We start from the raw sequence: 20,545 nt of genomic DNA on the forward strand, positions 1-20,545 counted from the left end.
TGTTTAGTTGTTCTTTGCAAACTTTTGAGTGCCTACACATTGGGAAATACGAGAAGAGGCCACCCTAAAAGTTAAGCCAGGATTTGTATGTCCCCCAAAGACAACAAGTGTGCAAAACCATACAGCATCCTAAACTCTGAGCAAGAGGATTGCCGTGCAGGGAGAGAAGATAGGACAATCTGAAACATTTCGTTACTCTGCTGTTTTGAATGTCCTGAAAGTTGTCTCTTAATGATTGTCTTTCTTTCCTAGAGTCACTTTGTGCGAAAGATGGTCCCAGGTGCCTATCAAACTCTTGCCAAAAGGTCTCGGAGTGTAGTGGTGCTCCTGCTGCTGCAAAAGAGGGTGGTTGCCACTGTCCAGACGTGTCACTGGGTGGCATCTCAGCAGAAGATTGTGTCCAAATATCCAAGGACCCTTGTGCTTCCAGCCCTTGCCTCCACAACGCTACCTGTTTGAGTGCTGCAGGAAACTTAAGCTTTACTTGCAACTGCCTCATGGGGTACACCGGAGATACCTGTGAAACTACCATCAGTACGTGTGACTTGCATTTCTGTAGGCATGGAGGCACTTGCCTGGAGAGTCTCGATGGCCTTGTCTGCGTCTGTGCTGAAGGATACATGGGTGCTTACTGTGAAACTAACCTTGATGAATGCCTTTCCAACCCTTGCCTCAATGGAGCAGTTTGCAAAGACAGGATCAATGGCTATGCTTGCTACTGTGTTCCAGGCTACCAGGGAAAGCACTGTGACCTGGAAGTGAATGAATGTGTTTCCGATCCTTGCCTAAATGGTGCCACATGCATTAATCTGATAGGGAAGTATTCCTGCCTTTGTCCTCTTGAATACACAGGTAAGAATCTATGGGAAATTACATAATATTGCTATTAATACAAACAGATTGCATGTTACAAGTATAGACAGAAGTTATTGTTTGCTGCTGGGAATCATAAAAATATAGACATGGAGCCCAAGAATGGTGTGGAGAGGCTCAGACCTTCCTGAATCTAGAACAAGGGGGGCTGAATTCCATCTTACCCCATTAATGAACTCACAAAATGGGATTACCAAGATTCCTGTGTAGCTAAGCCTTCTGAGTTATAAATCAGAAGTTTACTAAATTATTAAATAACAAGATTGAGGACTATAATAATCAACAACGCTGCTCTCACCAAAATATAATAAACGCAGCGAGGAGTAGTAGAGAAGAAGATTTTAATTTATTTATTTAGACGGGGAAATATATAAAATAATCCCAACCCTCGCTCAGCCAAAATTGTAAAGCTCACCAAAGGATGAGGACGTATGGTTGCTGAACCCAACTGTATATTTAAAAGTTAGGAACTGGGAACCACTGTAACTGAGAGACTTCAAATGATTTCCGCTGCCACCATTACAGTTATTAATTAGGTTGAGCTAATATTGAGAGTTTGTTCTGTAACACACACTGTGCCACTATAGGTTCTTAGAGGTTGCTGTGAAGCTGACTTTTAGAAAATACTTTGACCAAAAAGGTATTCACACTGAGGCTGGTATAAGTTGATAAAAATAACAAGAATGTTTATTGAACAAGCTTGAATTATTCAGGTACAAATGCTTAATGGTTTCAGTAAAATACTGGCATAAAAAGCTTGTGGTTGCGTTAGAGTAAAGATCTTAAAAACTTCTTGGTTACAAGTCTTCAAAGTTCCACCACAGAAAATTACTTCCGGAAATGAATCTCTGAATGTAACTCCCAAAAATGCCCCCTAAGAACCTAGCCAAAAACCCTGAACCAGACTTCCTTAGGAATTGAACAGACCACTAACGGGGTACTGCTCCACAACACAGTATTCTAGCTGTTTACTCAATAGCTACTCTGAATACTTCACAAAAGACTGACCCAATCTTCTTCTTCAAACCCAAACTTGCTCTCACTAACACCAAACCTTCTTCTCTCTAACAGTTCCAAACTCCAACTGATTAAAAAAAACACACCCCCTCAAGGCAAACCCTTATCAGCCAACATACTCAATGATCCCACAATATCCTCACAGCATGATATAAGAAAATATCTTTGTTTTTAATAAGAGACACACTTTTGCCAAGACTTTGGTATGGACCACAGCACCACCTTTTTTTTTATTTTTCTAGAAAATATTGTGGTTCAAAAAAAATTTGTACAAGACACTTGATACATACAGTAAGACCTACTTTTATGATTTCTAGCCAAGATGTTTCTTTCTAATTTTCAGACCATCTATGCTGTCATTTAGTGTCCGAGACAGAGTTCTCTTTGGCTTCTCTCCAGGCTCCCTTTCCATTCATCCACAAATTGGCCCTTTCTTTACTGTTGTGAGGGTTTGCTGAGCAACATGCTAGGTTCCATCTCTTTTTTGAAGCTCTTCTGTAGCTTCCACAAGCTCTTTACCTGTCTCTTCTTTCCTGGATCTCCATGCCCACTTAGTTCATCTATCGATCTTCTTGACCTACGTTATTGTGTGCAACTTTTCCTCTCATATTAGCTGCCACCAGGTTCATTCTGCTTTCTCTGCTCGGTTGTGCTTCCTACTGTTTTCAGATAATGTAGCCAGTAGTTTCAACCATCTCCTGAATTTCTCTGGACATAGTTCCATTATATTACTGGCCGACTATCCAATAAAACTCTCTTGCCATTTAATTATGAGGCTCAAGCTACGGAGAGTTGAACACACGTAGAAATATTAGTTTGAAGTCAAGCATCAGTATGTCAAAGAATCAAAGTATTCCACAGTGCCTTATAAACACATTTTAATTATATATTTAGAGTCATTATATTTCTTCTGGAGGGAAAAACACCTGTCACAAAACATACAATCTGCAAAAATAAGAAATATGTCTATGAATTTTAAAATATTTTTAAGGGATCAACTAATCATTATTGAATATCCTTGGACCCTGAATTGCAATGGTGGTCGGCTAACAGGATCCCAGGGAGAAAAACACAAACTCTGCCCCAGAGTGTGGTGGAGGCTCCTTCTTTGGAAGCTTTTAAACAGAGGCTGGATGGCCATCTGTCAGGGGTGATTTGGATGCAATATTCCTGCTTCTTGGCAGGGGGTTGGACTGGATGGCCCATGAGGTCTCTTCCAACTCTTTGATTCTATGATTCTATGATTCTATGATTCTATGATTCTATGATTCTATGATTCTATGATTCTATGATTCTATGATTCTATGATTCTATGATTCTATGATTCTATGATTCTATGATTCTATGATTCTATGATTCTATGATCAGCACAATATGTTCTTGGTAATTCACACAGAGTCTTTTCTGGAATGTAAAATCTTTCCATGAAATTTCCCATAACACAGTATAATATAGGCATTATTTTCATTCTCATGCAGGGTAAGTGAACCTCTTCACACATACGTTCAAATTAAAAAGTTGATGTAACTTCTACTTTGATGTATTTTTAATGTATTTCCACCAAGTACATGTATATATACATCTATTGAAATCAATGGACAGAAAGGAACATATTTTGATGCCAGATTATCACTCATTTGTTTTAGAGCCAAGGTCGAAAATATTTCCAGAAATACTCCTGCTCTGTGACATAGATTTCCTCCTTTCACCTGGAAGATCTGTTTGCAGTTAGACGATAAAGACTGAAAACAGAACTGGCACTGCCTTCCCAATATCTTCCACTAATGAAATGATTTGCTTATTCATTTAAATTAACCCCTAATTGTACTTATTCACCTTCAGTGTTATCATCACACATCCAGATATGATTGACAGTGTATTAATAACTTTGTGTTCCATGGCTTAATGTAATTAAGCTCAAGCTGGAAGCTCAAGCTGGTACAAAATGCAGCTGCTTGGCTTCTTGCGGGATTTCCGATGAGATGCCACATAACACTAATCTTACTGCAGCTGCATTGGTTACTAATTGAGCACCGGATCACTTTCAAAGTGATGGTACTCACCTTTAAGGCCTTGCATGGTCTGGGGCCGATGTACCTGAGGGACCGCCTCACCCCCTACCAACCCCAGAGATCCCTCCATTCTGAGGACCAAGATTTGTTGGAAATTCCCAGTGTCAAGACCTTGCGTCTAACAGCAACCAGACGCAGAGCTTTACAGCAGTGGCACCATCACTCTGGAATACTCTGCCACCTGAAGTCTGTGCCTTCAGAGGATTTTCTCTTCCTCATATCAGTTTTCCGCAGGGCATGTAAGACATATCTGTTTCAACAGGCCTTTGATCTTTGATATTGCTGTTTTTAAATTGTTTTAAATTGTTTTTAAATTGTGTTAGATTTTAGCCTGTTCTTGTAAGCCGCTCCGAGCCCCAGGGAAGTGGCAGCATATAAGTTTGAATAATAAAATAAATAAATAAATTACTAGGCTTGGATGATAAAAAAAAATGGTTCACAACTCATTTAGGATGTAGGGAGCACTGGTGGTTTGATTCAGAATTGAATTCCGAATATTTTTGAAAAAAATTCAGAACTTTCTGAAATTTTCGAAATTTCAGAATTGCTTTGTTAATGGCGGACGCAATTTCACAATACACGAAAAACAGCAAATGGCACTGGGCAAACTTCAGAGGATTTTCTCTCCCTCATTTTTAGACCAATCCTGATAAGTGTGGGATTTCTAGTGTCTCCTCAGTAGCAACACAAACCAACTAAAGACACAAAGAGCAGAGAGAGACCTTTTTGGCTTTTTGAAGTTGATTTCACACCTTTAGGAAGGAAAATATTTTGACTATATGGGTTTTTTTAGTGTCTCCTCAGTAGCAACACAAACAGGTCACACCTTTAGGAAGGATAATATTTTGACTATTTGGCAAAGCAAGGCAAACTGCTTCTCTGCTTGCCCTCCTCTTCCAACCACTGTTCTTCCAACCTCCCTTCACAACCTCCCTTCCTTTTCTCTTTCCCCTTCCCTTCCTGGGCTCACAATGTGCTGCCCTTTATATAGCACAACTAGCTGTCCCCTGCCACGCGTTGCTGTGGCCCAGTCTATTGATCTGGAAAATAAAGTAATGAGAAAGTATTGGTTGCTAATATATGTAATTTCTTTATGCTTGAGGGTAAACAGTACTTCTTGCTGTTTCTTTGCCAGTGTTGATGTGGAGAGTGTCTGGTTTGCCCACCCTGGAACATGCAAGATATCATTGTCCTTCTTTAGGGGTCCCTTTCAAATCTATGGTACTATATCTGTGTGTGAATCATATCTATCTATCTATCTATCTATCTATCTATCTATCTATGGCTGGATGGCTCTTTATCAGGAGGACTTTGATTATTAATTTTTCTTGCCCTGTTGAAGGGAGTTGGATTGGATGGCCTTAAGTATTTTCTGTTGGTCATGGGGGTTCTGTGTGTTAAGTTTGCCCTGATTCTGTCGTTCGTGGGGTTTAGAATGCTCTTTGATTGTAGGTGAACTGTGAATCCCAGTGACTACAACTCCCAAATGTCAAGGTCTATTTCCCCCAAACACCATCTATGTTCATATTTGGATGTATTGAGTTCTTGTGCCAAGTTTGGTCAAGATCCATCATTGCTTGAGTCCACAGTGCTCTTTGGATGTAGGTGAACTACAACTCCCAAACTCAAGGTCAAGGCCCACCAAATTCTTCTAGTGTTTTCTGTTGGTCATGGGAGTTCTGTGTGCCAAGTTTGGTTCAATTCCATCGTTGGTGGAGTTCAGAATGCTCTTGGATTGTAGGTGAACTATAAATCCCAGCAACTACAACTCCCAAATGACAAAATCATAATTTTTGAGTGATGGTCACTCCTTGTGTTGTGAGACGTTTCGTTGCCAAATTTGGTGTGATTTCGTTCATTGGTTCTTTTGTTTTTAAGGTACTCATTATGCACAGGGCATTTAAATATATATAGATGGCTGCCATGCCAAAACCCTTCTGCTCCCCTCCCCAAAACTTCTTCCCTCATTGGCTGGAAGGCAAGCATGCCATCATGCAAACTGCTTGCCTCCAAATGCTGAGTCACTTCCAACTCACTTCCTGAGTCGGAAGAAAAATGGTGAAAGAAGCTTCGGAAGGGCAATGGGACTTCCGGTTTTCTTAAAAACTTCAAAATTGCTTGAAAAAGGTAATTTTCCCACTTTATTCCAAATTACAAAGATTCCGACGGTACCTAACCATGCCTAGCAATTACCTTTGTGATTAATTTAGGGAAGAAGAAAAACTCAAGCATTTATAGAGGGATATAGGAACAAAATAACAACCTAGAGCAGTGGTTCTCAACCTGAGATCCCCAGATGTTTTTGGCCTTTAACTCCCAGAAATCCTAACAGTTGGTAAACTGGCCGGGATCTCTGGGAGTTGTAGGCCAAAAACATTTGGGGACCCCAGGTTGAGAAGCACTGACCTATTTATTTATTTATTTATTTACATCGCTTCTACCCCACCCTTCTCACCCCCGTGGGGGGACTCAGGGCAGCTTACATGGGCAACAATTCAATGCCATAATGTCAATACCACAACCTAAAATTAAGTACATAAAAAATTAACAATAACATTAATTAAAATCACATATTCATATTAGGCTTGGGTAACCACGGAAAAATTTGGTTCTAAACTCGTTTTGTTTTTAGGGGGCCCTTGCATTTCGTTTTTTTAAATAATTCCGAAATTTTCCTTTTAAAAATTTCGAAATATACGAAATTTCATATAATTATGAATCGATTCGTTAATGTCGGACGCGATTGCCCAATATGCTAAAAAAACCTCCAAATGGGACAGGGGGAACTTCTGAAGCTTCCATCTCCCTCTGTTGTTGATTGTTGGTGTGATAAAACAAACAACAACTATAAAACGTGCACCAGACATGCGAAAATAATTACGAAATAATAACAAAATAATTACGAAATAAATTGAAAAAAATGTTTCCTCACACTATTCCTGCATGGCTCAATATTGGATCGCAAGCTAATTTAAATACGAATTAATAACGAATTACGAAATTAACGAATGAAACCGCCCAAGCCTAATTCATATACTAACATAGTCACCTAATCAAAATCACATATCGGTTTCCTATTGTCATAATCCTATGGTCCGGTTCAGTGTCTAAGTCCACTAGCCGAAAGCCTGACTCCAAAACCACGACTTTAGTTTTTTCCTAAAAGTGAGGAGGGAGGACACCGATCGAATCTCATTGCGGAGCGAATTCCACAAGCGAGGGGCCACCACTGAGAAGGCCCTGTCCCTCGTCCCCACCAGACGCGTTTGTGACGCCGGTGGGACCGAAAGCAGGGCCTCCCCAGTAGATCTTAAATTACGAGGTGGAACGTAGAGAGAGATACGTTTGGATAAGTAAGCTGGGCCGGAGCCGTAGAGAAACAATAGTGCCAAAACCATTTTAAAACTAACATACACAGCCTTCATATTTTCCTGAAGAAGTTTCTGCTGTTCTGGATTGTTAGGTACAACCTGAATAGAAAAAGTACAAAATATTTGGTGTAAGGCTAAAATACCCTTCATCTACCTGAAAGGGTTGGTTTAGTGAAGTAAGGAAAGAAACTGTGGCCACTGTATGGCATACAAAGATATTTGGTTGCAAGCACTTTCAGAGAAGACGAATTAAAATACAGGTTTAAACCACCTTCACACCCCCAAGGAAAAAAAAACCCTCATGGTGTGCAGGAGTACATCAAAAGGTAAAAGCAGATCTGTTGACTGACATAGACTTCATTTGAAAGCCTGCCTTCAGTTAAGATCCATCATGCACACACCAAATGTTATTTCAAATGAGAAGTATGTTGCCTTCCTGCCACCCTGCTGCTATCAGTAGGTGTCTCAGCCTAGGCCAAGTGATGAGAGAAACTACAGAACAACAGGAAAGCCAGATTGCGGAAAGAAGGAAAAGCCCATTAACTGCCAGCATGGCTGCTCTGAAATGATCACATTCAACCTGGACCTCCTGTTGTACACAGGAAGCTCCATTTGTAACGTGCCCTGTTAGCCAAGCCCAAGGCTGTGGCTGTAGCACAGGAGCAAACCCCTTGATGGACGGGGGGACACACTCCCCTTTTGACAATGGGGGACAAAGAACAACATGAAAGTGAGAAAGATGGAGGGGAAAATGAAGCATTTAGATAGGACTGGGGCAACTCAGCAGGACAGGTGACCTCATCATAAAGAGACCCTGGGCAGCGGATTTTTTTTTTAAAAAAAACTAGCAGCGCCATTTCCTTGTCTCCTCCGAACATTTTCCCTCTCACTTGATCACTCACTCTTTTTTCTGTTTTGTCTCTTTTGCGTTCTTTTCACTGACCATTTTGCCTTGAAAATAATCATTCTGACAATGATCAGTTTGCATCGAATATGTCATAGATGAAAACTGCTGTACTTCTAACCTCTGTTCCCCAGCAAGGAGCACAGCCCGAGCTTCCCTCCTATTACAAAGTGCTGAAGGCCTTGCCATACATCAAGGGAGGAGAAGAACTAAACAGGTTCCTGGACCATCTTAACAGCATCCACCCAAACATCCAATTCACCATGGAAAAAGAAAATGAAAGAAAACTGCCTTTTCTAGATGTCCTAGTTATCCGCAAACCAGATCAACAATTGGGTCACACCATTTACAGAAAACCTACACAAACAGGTAGATATCTACATAAATACAGACTACATATATCTACATAAATACAGGCGAGACTATACAGAAGATCTGTATAGGAAGGATAACAATATCAAGGATAGCTTTGACGGTGTGGTGAATGAATTAGAACCAGACATCCTGAGGAGTGAGGTTGAATGAGCCTTAAGAAGCATTGCTAACAACAAGGCAGCAGGAGACGACGAGATCCCAGCTGAACTGTTTAAAATCTTAAAAGATGATGCTGTCAAGGTGATTCTTGGTTTGGACAAAAGAAGGGTCTTTGGATCTGCCTGCTTCATATTTTGAAGGAAGTAAAAACTAAGAAAGAAATCTAGGTTGTAATCAAAATACCATACTGTTAAGAGGGGGGAGCATGTTGAACACATGCTCCCCCTTCAATCCGCTGAAGAGGCCTTTCTCTCGCCCCTTCCTCTATCACAGACTAGTTTTATGGGAACAAGAGAGAGGGCCTTTTCCATTGTGCCCCCCCCCCCCCCGCTTTTGGAATTTGCTGCCTAGGGAAATCAGGCAACCCCCCACCATAGCTGGTTTTAAGAAAGACCTAAAAGCCTGGCTCTTCCGTTGTGCTTTTGGAGAATGACCACTCAACCCATCTGGTTGTCTTAGCCTATAGCTGCCCTCAGAATAAAGCATCTACCCTCCCCCCTAATTGGCTAAATCCCATGGTTCCTCCTTGTTGGGCTCCTCTCCTACAAATGCACTTTTATCCCTATCTCACTCAGGGTTTTAACTTTTTAACATTTTACCTCTTACATTTGGTCTGCCCTCTGTATCAGGTTTTACTATGCTGCTTTATATTGTTGATTTTGTCAATTCATATTTTGTTATGATGTATTTTTATTGTGTGTTTATTATGTTGTATTGTTTTGGGCTTGGCCTCCTGTTAGCCACCCTGAGTCCCCTTTGGGGAGATGGTGGCAGGTTATAAATAAAGTTATAAATAAAGTGTATTATTGCTTTATCCTATGTTATTATGGAAATTGTAGTTTGGTGAGATATAAATCTCACCAAACTATAGTGCAAGACAGGTTTAGCACTATAGAGTAATGAGAGGCTTAGAATGACCTGCTTGAAAGGTCTAGCAGTATCAATCTATGGAGTACTTCAGGTTCTTTGCTAAAAAGGTCTAGCACAGGGGTCCTCAAACTAAGGCCCGAGGGCCGAATATGGCTCTCAAAGGTCATTTACCCGGCCCTTTTTACCTAAGGCTGAAACAACTTGAAAGCACACAACAACAATCTATTTCATCAGCCAAAAGCAGGTCCATACTTCCCATTGAAATACTAATAAGTTTATATTTGTTAAAATTGTTATTCATTTTAATTATTGTATTGTTTTAAAGTGTGACCTGGCCCTCTGTTTAAAAAGTTTAGCAGTATAGCTCAGTGGGGTAGATCAATGCTCTCTAGTAAATGCGATGTGCAGGGCTTGATGAATGCAAAGCTGGGGTGAAAATTGCTGGAAGAAACATTAACAACCTCAGATATGCAGATGACACCACTCTGATGGCCGAAAGCGAGGAGCTGAGGAGCCTTCTAATCAAGGTGAAAGAAGAAAGCGCAAAAGCCGGGTTGCAGCTAAACATCAAAAAAACCAAGATTATGGCAACAAGAATGATTGACAACTGGGAAATAGAGGGAGAAAATGTCGAGGCCGTGACAGACTTTGTATTTCTAGGCGCAAAGATTACTGCAGATGCAGACTGTGGCCAGGAAATCAGAAGACGCTTACTTCTTGGGAGGAGAGCAATGTCCAGTCTCGATAAAATAGTAAAGAGTAGAGACATCACACTGGCAACAAAGATCCGCCTAGTCAAAGCCATGGTATTCTCTGTAGTAACCTACGGATGTGAGAGCTGGACCTTAGGGAAGGCTGAGCGAAGGAAGATTGATGCTTTTGAGCTGTGGTGTTGGAGGAAAGTGCTGAGAGTGCCTTGGACTGCAAGAAGATCCAACCAGTCCATCCTCCAGGAAATAAAGCCCGACTGTTCACTGGAGGGAAGGATACTAGAGACAAAGTTGAAGTACTTTGGCCACATCATGAGGAGACAGGAAAGCCTAGAAAAGACAATTATGCTAGGGAAAGTGGAAGGCAAAAGGAAGAGGGGTCGACCAAGGGCAAGATGGATGGATGGCATCCTTGAAGTGACTGGACTGATCTTGAAGGAGCTGGGGGTGGTGACGGCCGACAGGGAGCTCTGGCGTGGGCTGGTCCATGAGGTCACGAAGAGTCGGAGACGACTGAACGAATGAACAAGTAAATATTACAAAATCCCCCAGTAAACTTTAGATTTCAAGATACTGTGGGACAGAGCTAATGCCAGCTGAAGTGACAACAAACTACTATATATTTGTAGTGTAGATACATTCTTTGGCATGTAGGAGATGATCCTGAAATGAATCCTTCCTAAGTCATAGCCATTCTTCTGTTTTTGTTGGCGAGACACATTTCACATCCCAATGTATTAGTGAATTATTGAAGCCAGAAACCCCATAATAACTATGGACACTGAGTCATCAAAAGTGTGAGTTAAAAACCGAAGTAGCAGAGCCAATAAAATGAGGCATAAGCTATCAAATAAAAAAGAATTACATGTGTTGACTTACGGCTTAAGAGCAGCTTTCCATATCAATGAATAAAACAATAAACCCAATGATTCCATAAAGGGGTCATTTGCTGTTTCTGCAGTAGTAAAATACTGGGTTTTAAATTTTATTTAACAGAGTGATTTATTCAAGGCCATTTTATTTTTGGGATCCTTATTGTTGTTCATGTTGTTGTTTTGTTTTCTGAAGCTTACTGTGAGATGTGTTAAATGACTGAACCAGAGGGATTCTTGGATGAACCCCCAAGGTGTCCCTGCTGGTAATAAAAATCTTCATTTACTCTGTCAAAGAGAGCTTGCCTATTGCTATTATCCCAGCCTGACACCATGAATCACAGTGGGAAATCATCCAGCTTCATCTCATTTCCCTGGGAAGTTAAAAAGCTTATAACTTTTGATGTGTATGCGAGAACTTGCAATAAATCGACAGCGGTAATGCTAACCAAATGCTCTCGTTACTGGCTTCAGCTTGCTACTTGCTCCACAGAGTCTCTCGGTTGCTTTATGTGAATGATGCACTGCATGTTCACACACACACACAGAGCCAAGAAATGTTTCACATAATTCTCACATCTCACACAAATGAAAGAGGTTAGTGTGCATGAATAGCAGGATAATAGAAAGTTTAAGGCAATTGGGAGAGGGGGGCAATGGGAGAAGAATCTGCATTTTTATTATGATAATGCATTTCATATGTGTGTTTTGCTTTTGATGCATGTGTTGGACAGCTGTTAAAAAACAAAGTGCAGTTGGTAGTGCATGAGCCAACTGTCTCCATTGTGCTAATTTAATTTAATCCAAAGAGAGCACCAAATTCAGGAAACGTTTCCAAGCGGTGGCTTTTCATGCTCCTGATTTGGCATTGCAAGGCACAGCTAAGAGATGTAATGGAGAAAAGCAGTAAGGTCGGGACATGAACTATGTGGATATTCTCAATGTATTGATGAGACTAAACTGATCCAGGCTAGGCCACGGCAAGCCAAAACAAAACAATGTTACTTTTGGAACATTGCCTTTGTTGCAACTCAGAGTAAGCTTCACCTTGCTTCCAAACACCACCACACAAGAGCTGTAGCTCTCTATCCCACCTGCTTCACAGGTGCGGCTGGTGGGGACGAGAGACAGGGCCTTTTCTGTGGTGGCCCCTCGGCTATGGAACGCCCTTCCCATGGAGGTAAGATCAGCCCCCTCGCTGATGATGTTCCGTAGAAAATTAAAAACCTGGATGTTCGAACAGGCATTTGGTTAATTCGGTGCAATGAATGTAATGATTAAAGGTTTGGTAATATGGACGACGAAACTGGATTACGATTTTAGTCAGGAGATGCATTGGACTGTTATTGATGTGCGAATATTGTGTATTATGTTTTTATGGTTTTAAATTGTATACTGTTGATTGTTGTATTTTGTTGTAAACCGTGTTGAGTCGCCGGCTAGGCTGAGAAACAGCGGTATACAAGTATAGCAAATAAATAAATAAATAAAGTTTACTGAGGAAAAAATACAAGTCAAAATAAAGAATAAGCATTGCAAAGTTCCAAAGATTAAGGTTAAATGCAGAATATAGTTCCAAAGATCTTCAGGTAAAAGCAGGAGACACAATTCTATTGGCAAAGTTCAAACCAGAGTCCCAGGTACAAGCAATGAAACAATTGCCCCATGAATCACAATGCAAGAAATCCCAAGCATACTGCTTTCCAGGCTAAGATTATTCCATGAAACTTTCAGGCTAATAAGCTACATTGAACTGACACTTTCCCTTGGTTTGCAAGAAGCCTAAATACCTTTCTAACATGAAAACATTACACGAAATCATTGCGATGACCTTTCACCGAGCTGGCCTCTCGTCTGCCGGCCAGGCAAGAACTCTGCCTGACCTGGAGATCAAGACGAGCTTGCCGGGTCAGGTCACTGTCAAGGCTTTCAGTACTTTCAGTATCAGCATGGGAAGGAGGTGAATGCCTCCCCACCTGTTCGCTATCTCCTTCATTAAAATTCCTTTTTCTTGGGAACCGCTGTGTTGATGTTGACTCTGCACTGTCTGTGTTGTCTGTGGGAGCCGCAGGCCCAGAAATCTGAGGCACAGAAAGAGGCACAGAAAAAGAGCCAGGAATCTGAATCCCATCATCCCCATCATCACAGAACATCTCAGCCACAACAGCCTTTCAAGAAGACTGTTTCCTTGATTGTACCTGGCATTCCAGAGTAGCCACAGCAACTACAGATCTTTCCCAGATTTTGTGAACAGAAAGATTGAGGAACATGTAGGAATCATGATTAAAGATCGATTTAAGATAGGTATCTTAAAAGTTGAGACATTAAACAGTAAATGAGTATCAGAATCCTATCTGATCTATCTCTCATTGTAAATTTACATACACTTAACTATGTATGAATCGATCCTATTAGTGAATTGGGAAGTTGTGTAACAGGACACCGGCAAGAATGTACTGGTGCTCGATGAGCATTGAGATCATTGTTCCCATTGTATATTAGCCCCATTGCTCAATGATCTTTCCTGGCTTTGCTATGTCCTTATGTAACAGCAGCCTTCTAATGGGTGCCAATATTGCTTGTCCTCGCAATTCTTATGCCCACATGCATAAATTCATTAGCATACATCCCATCTACAGTGCCATATAATCCAGTTTATAACTGCATTATAATGGTCAGTGTAGACTCACATAATACAGACTGAACTGCATGGAACTTGATCATATGAGTCTACTGTACACTACCATACAGGGCCGGCCCTAGGTAATTTTCAAGTGTAAGCAAACAGTATTTTGGTGACCCCAGTAGTGTCACTGGCTAGGAAGCCCCGCCCCCACAGATTCTCCTGGTATTTTATTTATAGTGTCAGAAGCGAGCAGAGGGAACAGTTGTAATGTACTTAAATGGTATGATAGTAAATGTCCTTTGACCAGTAGTTGGACACTTGGAGTGCCTTTGGTGTTGCTGCAAGAAGGTCCCCCATTGTGCATGTGGCAGGGCTCAGGTTGCATTGTAGTAAGCGGTCTGTGGCTTGTTCTTCTCCAATGCTGTGGACTCCACTTTGAGGCCCCATTTCTTAAGGTTGGCTCTGCATCTCATGGTGCCAGAGCACAGTCTGTTCAGCACCTTCCAAGTCGCCCAGTGTTATGTGTGCCCAGGAGAGACTCTCCCATTTGGTATTAGCCACTGTTTGAGGTTCTGGGTTTTAGCCTGCCACTTTTCGACTCTTGCTTGCTGTGGTGTTCCTGTGGTCCAGGCGGGGGTGCCTGAAGAGCATCCCTCCGGGATCTGCGCTATACACAAATGCGTATCTTGCCTATTGCTTCAGCCGTCCCTGCTACCGTATAATCCAGTTCGATGCAGTTAATCTGCATTCTGAAACTGGAGTATATGGCAGTGTAGATGGGATCAAAGATGCAACTTTCATACACAACTTCACTCTTGGACTTCCTAAATGTTGGGCCTCGCCATAACCCAATTCAAAGTGTGTTATTTTGGATTCACCCTGTGCCAGTTTGTGACAGTACATTTACTTAAATTGTCCATCTTAAATGTTTATGATTAGCCATTGTCTTCTTCTTCACAGCTTCTTTTTGGTTTTTTTAAATTATAGATGGGCAGCTGAAATTGAGAAAATATTCTTCCATACCTAATAAACACTGCCTGTGCGCCCCCCCCCCCATCACTCAATTCCACAAGAAAATAGTCCGAATCATCTGTACATTGTGTTTATTTATTATTTATTTATTTCAGAGTTTTCTATACCGAGCTTCTCGCCTCTTAGAGGGACTCAGCCCGGTTTACAACCATAAAAACATACAATCAGTAAAATATCATAGTTCATAATTACAATAACACATTTAAAATAACCACTATATTAAAATAAACTACGGTGGTCAGTTGTCATATTAAAACAAGTATACTTCATCTTCCATCCACAATCCTAGGGTGCTGTCTCATTCATCAAAAGCCTGTCTCCACAGCCACGTCTTCACCCGTTTCCTGAATGTCAGGATAGATGGGGCGGTTCTGACCTCCGGTGGGAGAGAGTTCCAGAGTCACGGGGCCACCACCGAGAAGGCCCTGTCCCTCGTCCCCACCAGGCGCGCTTGTGAGGCTGGTGGGACCGAGAGCAGGGCCTCTCCAGACGATCTTAGTAGTCTTGATGGTACGTAGGGGAGAATAAGTTCGGAGAAGTAAACAGGGCCGGAGTCGTTTTGCATTTTTGTTTCTCAGTCTATAAGATATTGAGATACAGGTATAAATGTAAACTTCAGGATTTTTTAGGATGCAGAATACTTAAATTCATATTCAAAAAGAAGTCACTTAACTTCCCCAAAGCTCTCAAAAGCACCCCCAAAACTCCAAGTTGTCATTCCAGGAAGCCTCCAGGATCAGAGGACTTTAATTTTGAAGAATTGAAAATAAGCCTTTTTCTTTTTGTTTGTGTGTCACATTTATTATTGCACAGCATTGTGTGAAGGTGCCAACACATACACATACAGACACACACACTCCTCCTCCTCCATGTCTCTTAAAATTCCACATTTTTGCAAGTTGATTGCAGCTGTGGAAGGGGGGGGGGGGAATCTCTGCTTTATACAATCCATCAGATTGGCTAGACATTTTATAGATGGAAAGCCGCAGTTGCCTAAGGCAGGTTACTTGACTTGACAGACCAATAGCCTGATCCAACATAGCAAATGATCCTGTGGTTTCATGTTAATAATCAGGCTGTTTTTTGGCCCGTAGTTTTGAATCTGGCTATGCTAGGACTCTGATACACACTGCATTTATTTTTGTCGCCAGTGTTTTCAAATGTTCTCAGGGAGCTACTGTTAACAAGCGCTGACAGATTTACGGTCACTAGACATACTTGGGCAAATGCTCACTTCTTTTTCCTTTTACAGTTACTAACCAATGAATTCATAAAGCAAAAACCACTGAGATGTTTCTTGGTGCAGTGTTGGTTACTTTAAAAATCCGGAAACAGCTTCACACAGTGACCTAGCATGTGGATATGACACACAGGAACCATTTCGTGTCATGCGTTTATGTCAAGCCATTTTGGGTATAAAACTGGGAATAAATAAATATAATAATAATCCTATTATTCTATTTCTGGCCAAATAGCTTAACCATTGGTTCATCCCATCGATTACTGCCCAAGGGCCGCTTGTGGTCTCTTGTTATCCAGTTCATTAGTCGCCATGTCTGATTTGGCCACAGTGGTCCACACTCTTGTTACATCCCGAATAGATTACTGCAACGCACTCTATGTGGGGTTGCCTTTGAAGACTGTTCGGAAACTTCAACTAGTCCAACGGGCGGCAGCCAGATTAATCACCGGAGCATCATACAGGGAGCACACCACTCCTTTGCTACGACGGCTCCACTGGCTGCCGATCCAGTTCCGAGCACAATTCAAAGTGCTGGTTTTGACCTATAAAACCCTATATGGCGCCGGCCCAGCGTACCTGTCCGAACGTATCTCCTTCTATGTCCCACCGCGGAGTTTAAGATCTTCCGGGGAGGCCCTGCTCTTGGCCCAACCTTTATCACAAATGAGGCTGGTAGGAACAAGGGACAGGGCCTTCTCAGTGGTGGCCCCTCGCCTGTGGAATTCACTCCCCGGGGAAATCAGGTTGTCAACATCTCCCCTCTCCTTCAGAAGGAAGCTGAAGACATGGATATGGGACCAGGCATTTGGGTAATCTGGCAGACTAACAAGGTAATGATGACTAGAGTTGGAAAGGACTATGGTAATGCTAAATGGATTGATGGATTTTAGAACTCGATAAACGTGGGCTATAGATCGGTTTTTTAGTTGATATTGTATTAATTGTATGTTTTTAACTATTGTGTTTATTGTTATTGCATTTTTATTGTAATTGTTGGCATCGAATTGTGCCAGATGTAAGCCACCCTGAGTCCCCCCTAGGGGGTGAGAGGGTGGGGTAGAAATTCCCGAAATAAATAAAGAATAAATAAATAATAAATAATGTCCATCGGTTGTCTTTTGTTCATGCTATATTCCCTGCCTCACAGATCTCATTGACTACATTGCATACCCCAGCTCTTTGACACAGCTCTTTGTTGTTAACTTTATCTCTTATTGTCACACCACAGATCATTTCTTTCCATTGCCCTCTGAGTCACCGCTAGTTTTTCTTCCTCTAACTTTGTTCTTGCCCATGTTTTGGATACATATGTCATTGCTGGTAGAACTGTAGTGTTGAAGATATCTGCTCTGACCTTCACCGGCAGTTTAGCATCTGTTAGCACTGTCTGGTTTCAATTAAAAGCCATCGAAGCTGACGTGTCATTTTGTCCATTCTCCATTTGCCGATTTATTCAACTGTACTTGATGTCCAAGATATTCAGTCACTTCCTCAATTTCATCTCCGGGTTGTTGTAGGTTTTTCTGGGCTATATGGCCATGTTCTAGAGGCATTTTCTCCTGACGTTTCACCTGCATCTATGGCAAGCATCCTCAGAGGTAGTGAGGTCTGTTGGAAGTAAGAAAATGGGTTTATATATCTGTGGAATGACCAGAGTGGGACAAATGACTCTTGTCTGCTGCAGCTAGGTGTGCATGTTTCAGATGACCACCTTGATTAGCATTTAATGGCTTGGAAGTGCCTGGGGGGAATCTTTCATTGAGAGTGATTTGATGTGCCTGATTGTTTACTCTCAGTTGTTTTGCTGTTGTAATTTTAGAGTTTTTTAATACTGGTAGCCAAATTTTGTTCATATTCATGGTTTCTTCCTTTCTGTTGAAATTATCCACATGCTTGTTGATTTCAATGGCTTCTCTGTGTAGTCTGACATGGTGGTTGTGAGAGTGGTCCAGCATTTCTGTGTTCTCAAATAATATGCTGTGTCCAGGTTGGTTCATCAGGTGCTCTGCTATGGCTGATTTCTCTGGTTGAAGTAGTCTGCAGTGCCTTTCATGTTCCTTGATTCGTGTTTGGTCATTCCACAGATATATAAACCCATTTTCCTACTTCCAACAAACCTCACTACCTCTGAGGATGCTTGCCATAGATGCAGGCAAAATGTCAGGAGAAAATGCCTCTAGAACATGGCCATATAGCCCGGAAAAACCTACAACAACCCAGTGATTCCGGCCATGAAAGCCTTCGACAATACAATTTCATCTCCGTTTATAATGATGCAGCCCTGGACACAATGATCATTTTTTCTCCATTTCATTTTCTTCAAATTCATTTCCAATCCTACTGATTTTGAGAGCCGAGCTAGTTGTTGGAGATCATGTTGTAAATCTTCTAGAATTTTGGCAAAAAGGATGCAATTGTCTGCGAAGAGGAGTTGAGAAAGTTGTTCACCGTCAATTGAAATCCCGCCTTTAAATTTGATTTTTCGGAAGAGGTTTGCTAAAATTGGCGCAAACAGTTTTGATGATATTGTGCCTCCTTGATGCACTCTTTTGTTTATTCTGACGTGACATACTTCTGACAACAATTTTATATTCATTGTGCACAATGTTTATATAAGCTGGATTTACACCGGCTTGGTACAGAGCGTTAAGGATAGCATTGATCTCAACAGAGTCAAAGTCCTTTTGGTAATCAACAAAAGCAAGACAAACCGGAACTTGAAATTCTCTGGGTTGTTGTAGGTTTTTCAGGCTGTATGGCCATGTTCTAGAAGCATTCTCTTCTGACGTTTTGCCTGCATCTGTGGCAAGCATCCTCAGAAGTTGCAAGGTTCCTCTGAGAATGGTTACCACAGATGCAGGCAAAACGTAATAATAATAATAATAATAATAATAATAATAACAACAATAACAATAATAATAATAAACTTTATTTCTACCCTGCCACCATCTCCCTGATGGGGACTCGGTGCGGCTTACACAGGGCCAAGCCTGGACAACATAATACAGCAATAAAAGCAACACATATACAGCAAACAACAACAACATCATCAAAATAACATTAAAGGGGGGGGGGAATCATAAGATAAACATTCCAATAAACACAATCACAGTAAGGATGACAATGGGCAGGCCACATATTCAGGATAAAAACAGTTAACAAACTATAAAGAGATAAAATAGGAGTGGAGCATTTAAACGGAACTCTTAAAACACACAAAGGGAGAAAATGTAGGGAGAAAATGCTTCTAGATTATGGCCATACAGCCTGAAAAACCTACAACAACCCAGTGATTCCAGCCATGAAAGCCTTTGACAATACACTGAAATTCTCTGCTTTTTCCCCAGTATCTGTTTGACTGTATGGATATGATTGAGGGTGGAGTAGTCATATCCAAAGCCCTCTTGTTCCCTGTTGATTTCCACATCATGAAATATTCTTTGTAGCAGGATCCCTGTGAACCGTTTATATAGTTAAATAATAATAATAATAATAATAATAATAATAATAATAATTTTATTTATTTATTTCATGTCAAAAGTATTGCATAAATTAGTATAAAACTGATAAAAATAGAAGGAGCGCAGGTGGCTACATATCTTTTGACCAAAAATGGGCAACAGCAATCACATTGTCTATAGCCTCTAACAATTCTTCCTCTGTACATGAGTCGGGGCATAGTGGACAAGCATATAGATGTGGAGTTGTCTGTTCTGCTCCACAGTCACACGAGGTGTGGGATTCTTTTAGGTAATGCCATTTTGCCAGGTTGTCTTTTGATCTGCCCACTCCACTTCTGAGTCTATTCAGGGACTTCCAAGTTGCCCATTCTTGGTTTGCCCCTGGAGGAAGACCCTCATGGAGAGCCATCCAGTTGGGGTTTCCTGGTTTAGCTGTTCAGAGGGATACCCTTGCTGTTGCTGGGAGGACGCCAAGAGAAGTAGTAGTTCTCATAAAGCTTTTCCTTGATTTGAGTCTACTGGGAGGAGGCTGCTAGCCATGTGGTGGATGGCTTTCACAGTGTTCAACCTTATTATATAATAATAATAATAATAATAATAATAATAATAATAACATCCCATCCCATTTCAGAAGTGTGTTTCTGTTCTATGCACAAAATTATTTCAAATGTTGTACAAAATTACCTTTGAATGTGTGTATTTATATGAAACATACATAAATTTCACATTTAGGTTCATGTCCCATCTGCAAGATGGGACCCTTCCCATCTCGTGCATTTTGAATAAGAGATGCTCAACCTGCATTCTCTTGAATTTGTAAACCGAATCTGAGCCTAGTGATTCTTTAAGAGACCCAGCACAACCCATCCATCATTAAGTAGCAGCAGCAGTTCTGTTGTAATTGCCACATTCACAGTAAAGCTAGAGGGGTTCGTGGCCAGGCACCAGTGGGTAGTCAGT

The 20,545-nt window shown here is 41.2% G+C and overlaps 1 protein-coding gene across 1 annotated transcript in view; it reads left to right on the plus strand.

The window, feature by feature from the left end:
• CRB1 (crumbs cell polarity complex component 1) overlaps nt 1-20,545 on the plus strand; it is a 194,330-nt gene that overhangs the window by 45,589 nt on the left and 128,196 nt on the right. The window contains exon 2 of the mRNA XM_067467567.1: nt 253-852. Within this exon, the coding sequence (XP_067323668.1) occupies nt 253-852 (600 nt within the window). The remainder of the gene's footprint in view (nt 1-252; nt 853-20,545) is intronic.

The sequence above is a fragment of the Anolis sagrei genome, chromosome 4 (genome assembly GCF_037176765.1).
Source record: "Anolis sagrei isolate rAnoSag1 chromosome 4, rAnoSag1.mat, whole genome shotgun sequence".
Taxonomy (NCBI): Eukaryota; Metazoa; Chordata; class Lepidosauria; order Squamata; family Dactyloidae; genus Anolis; species Anolis sagrei.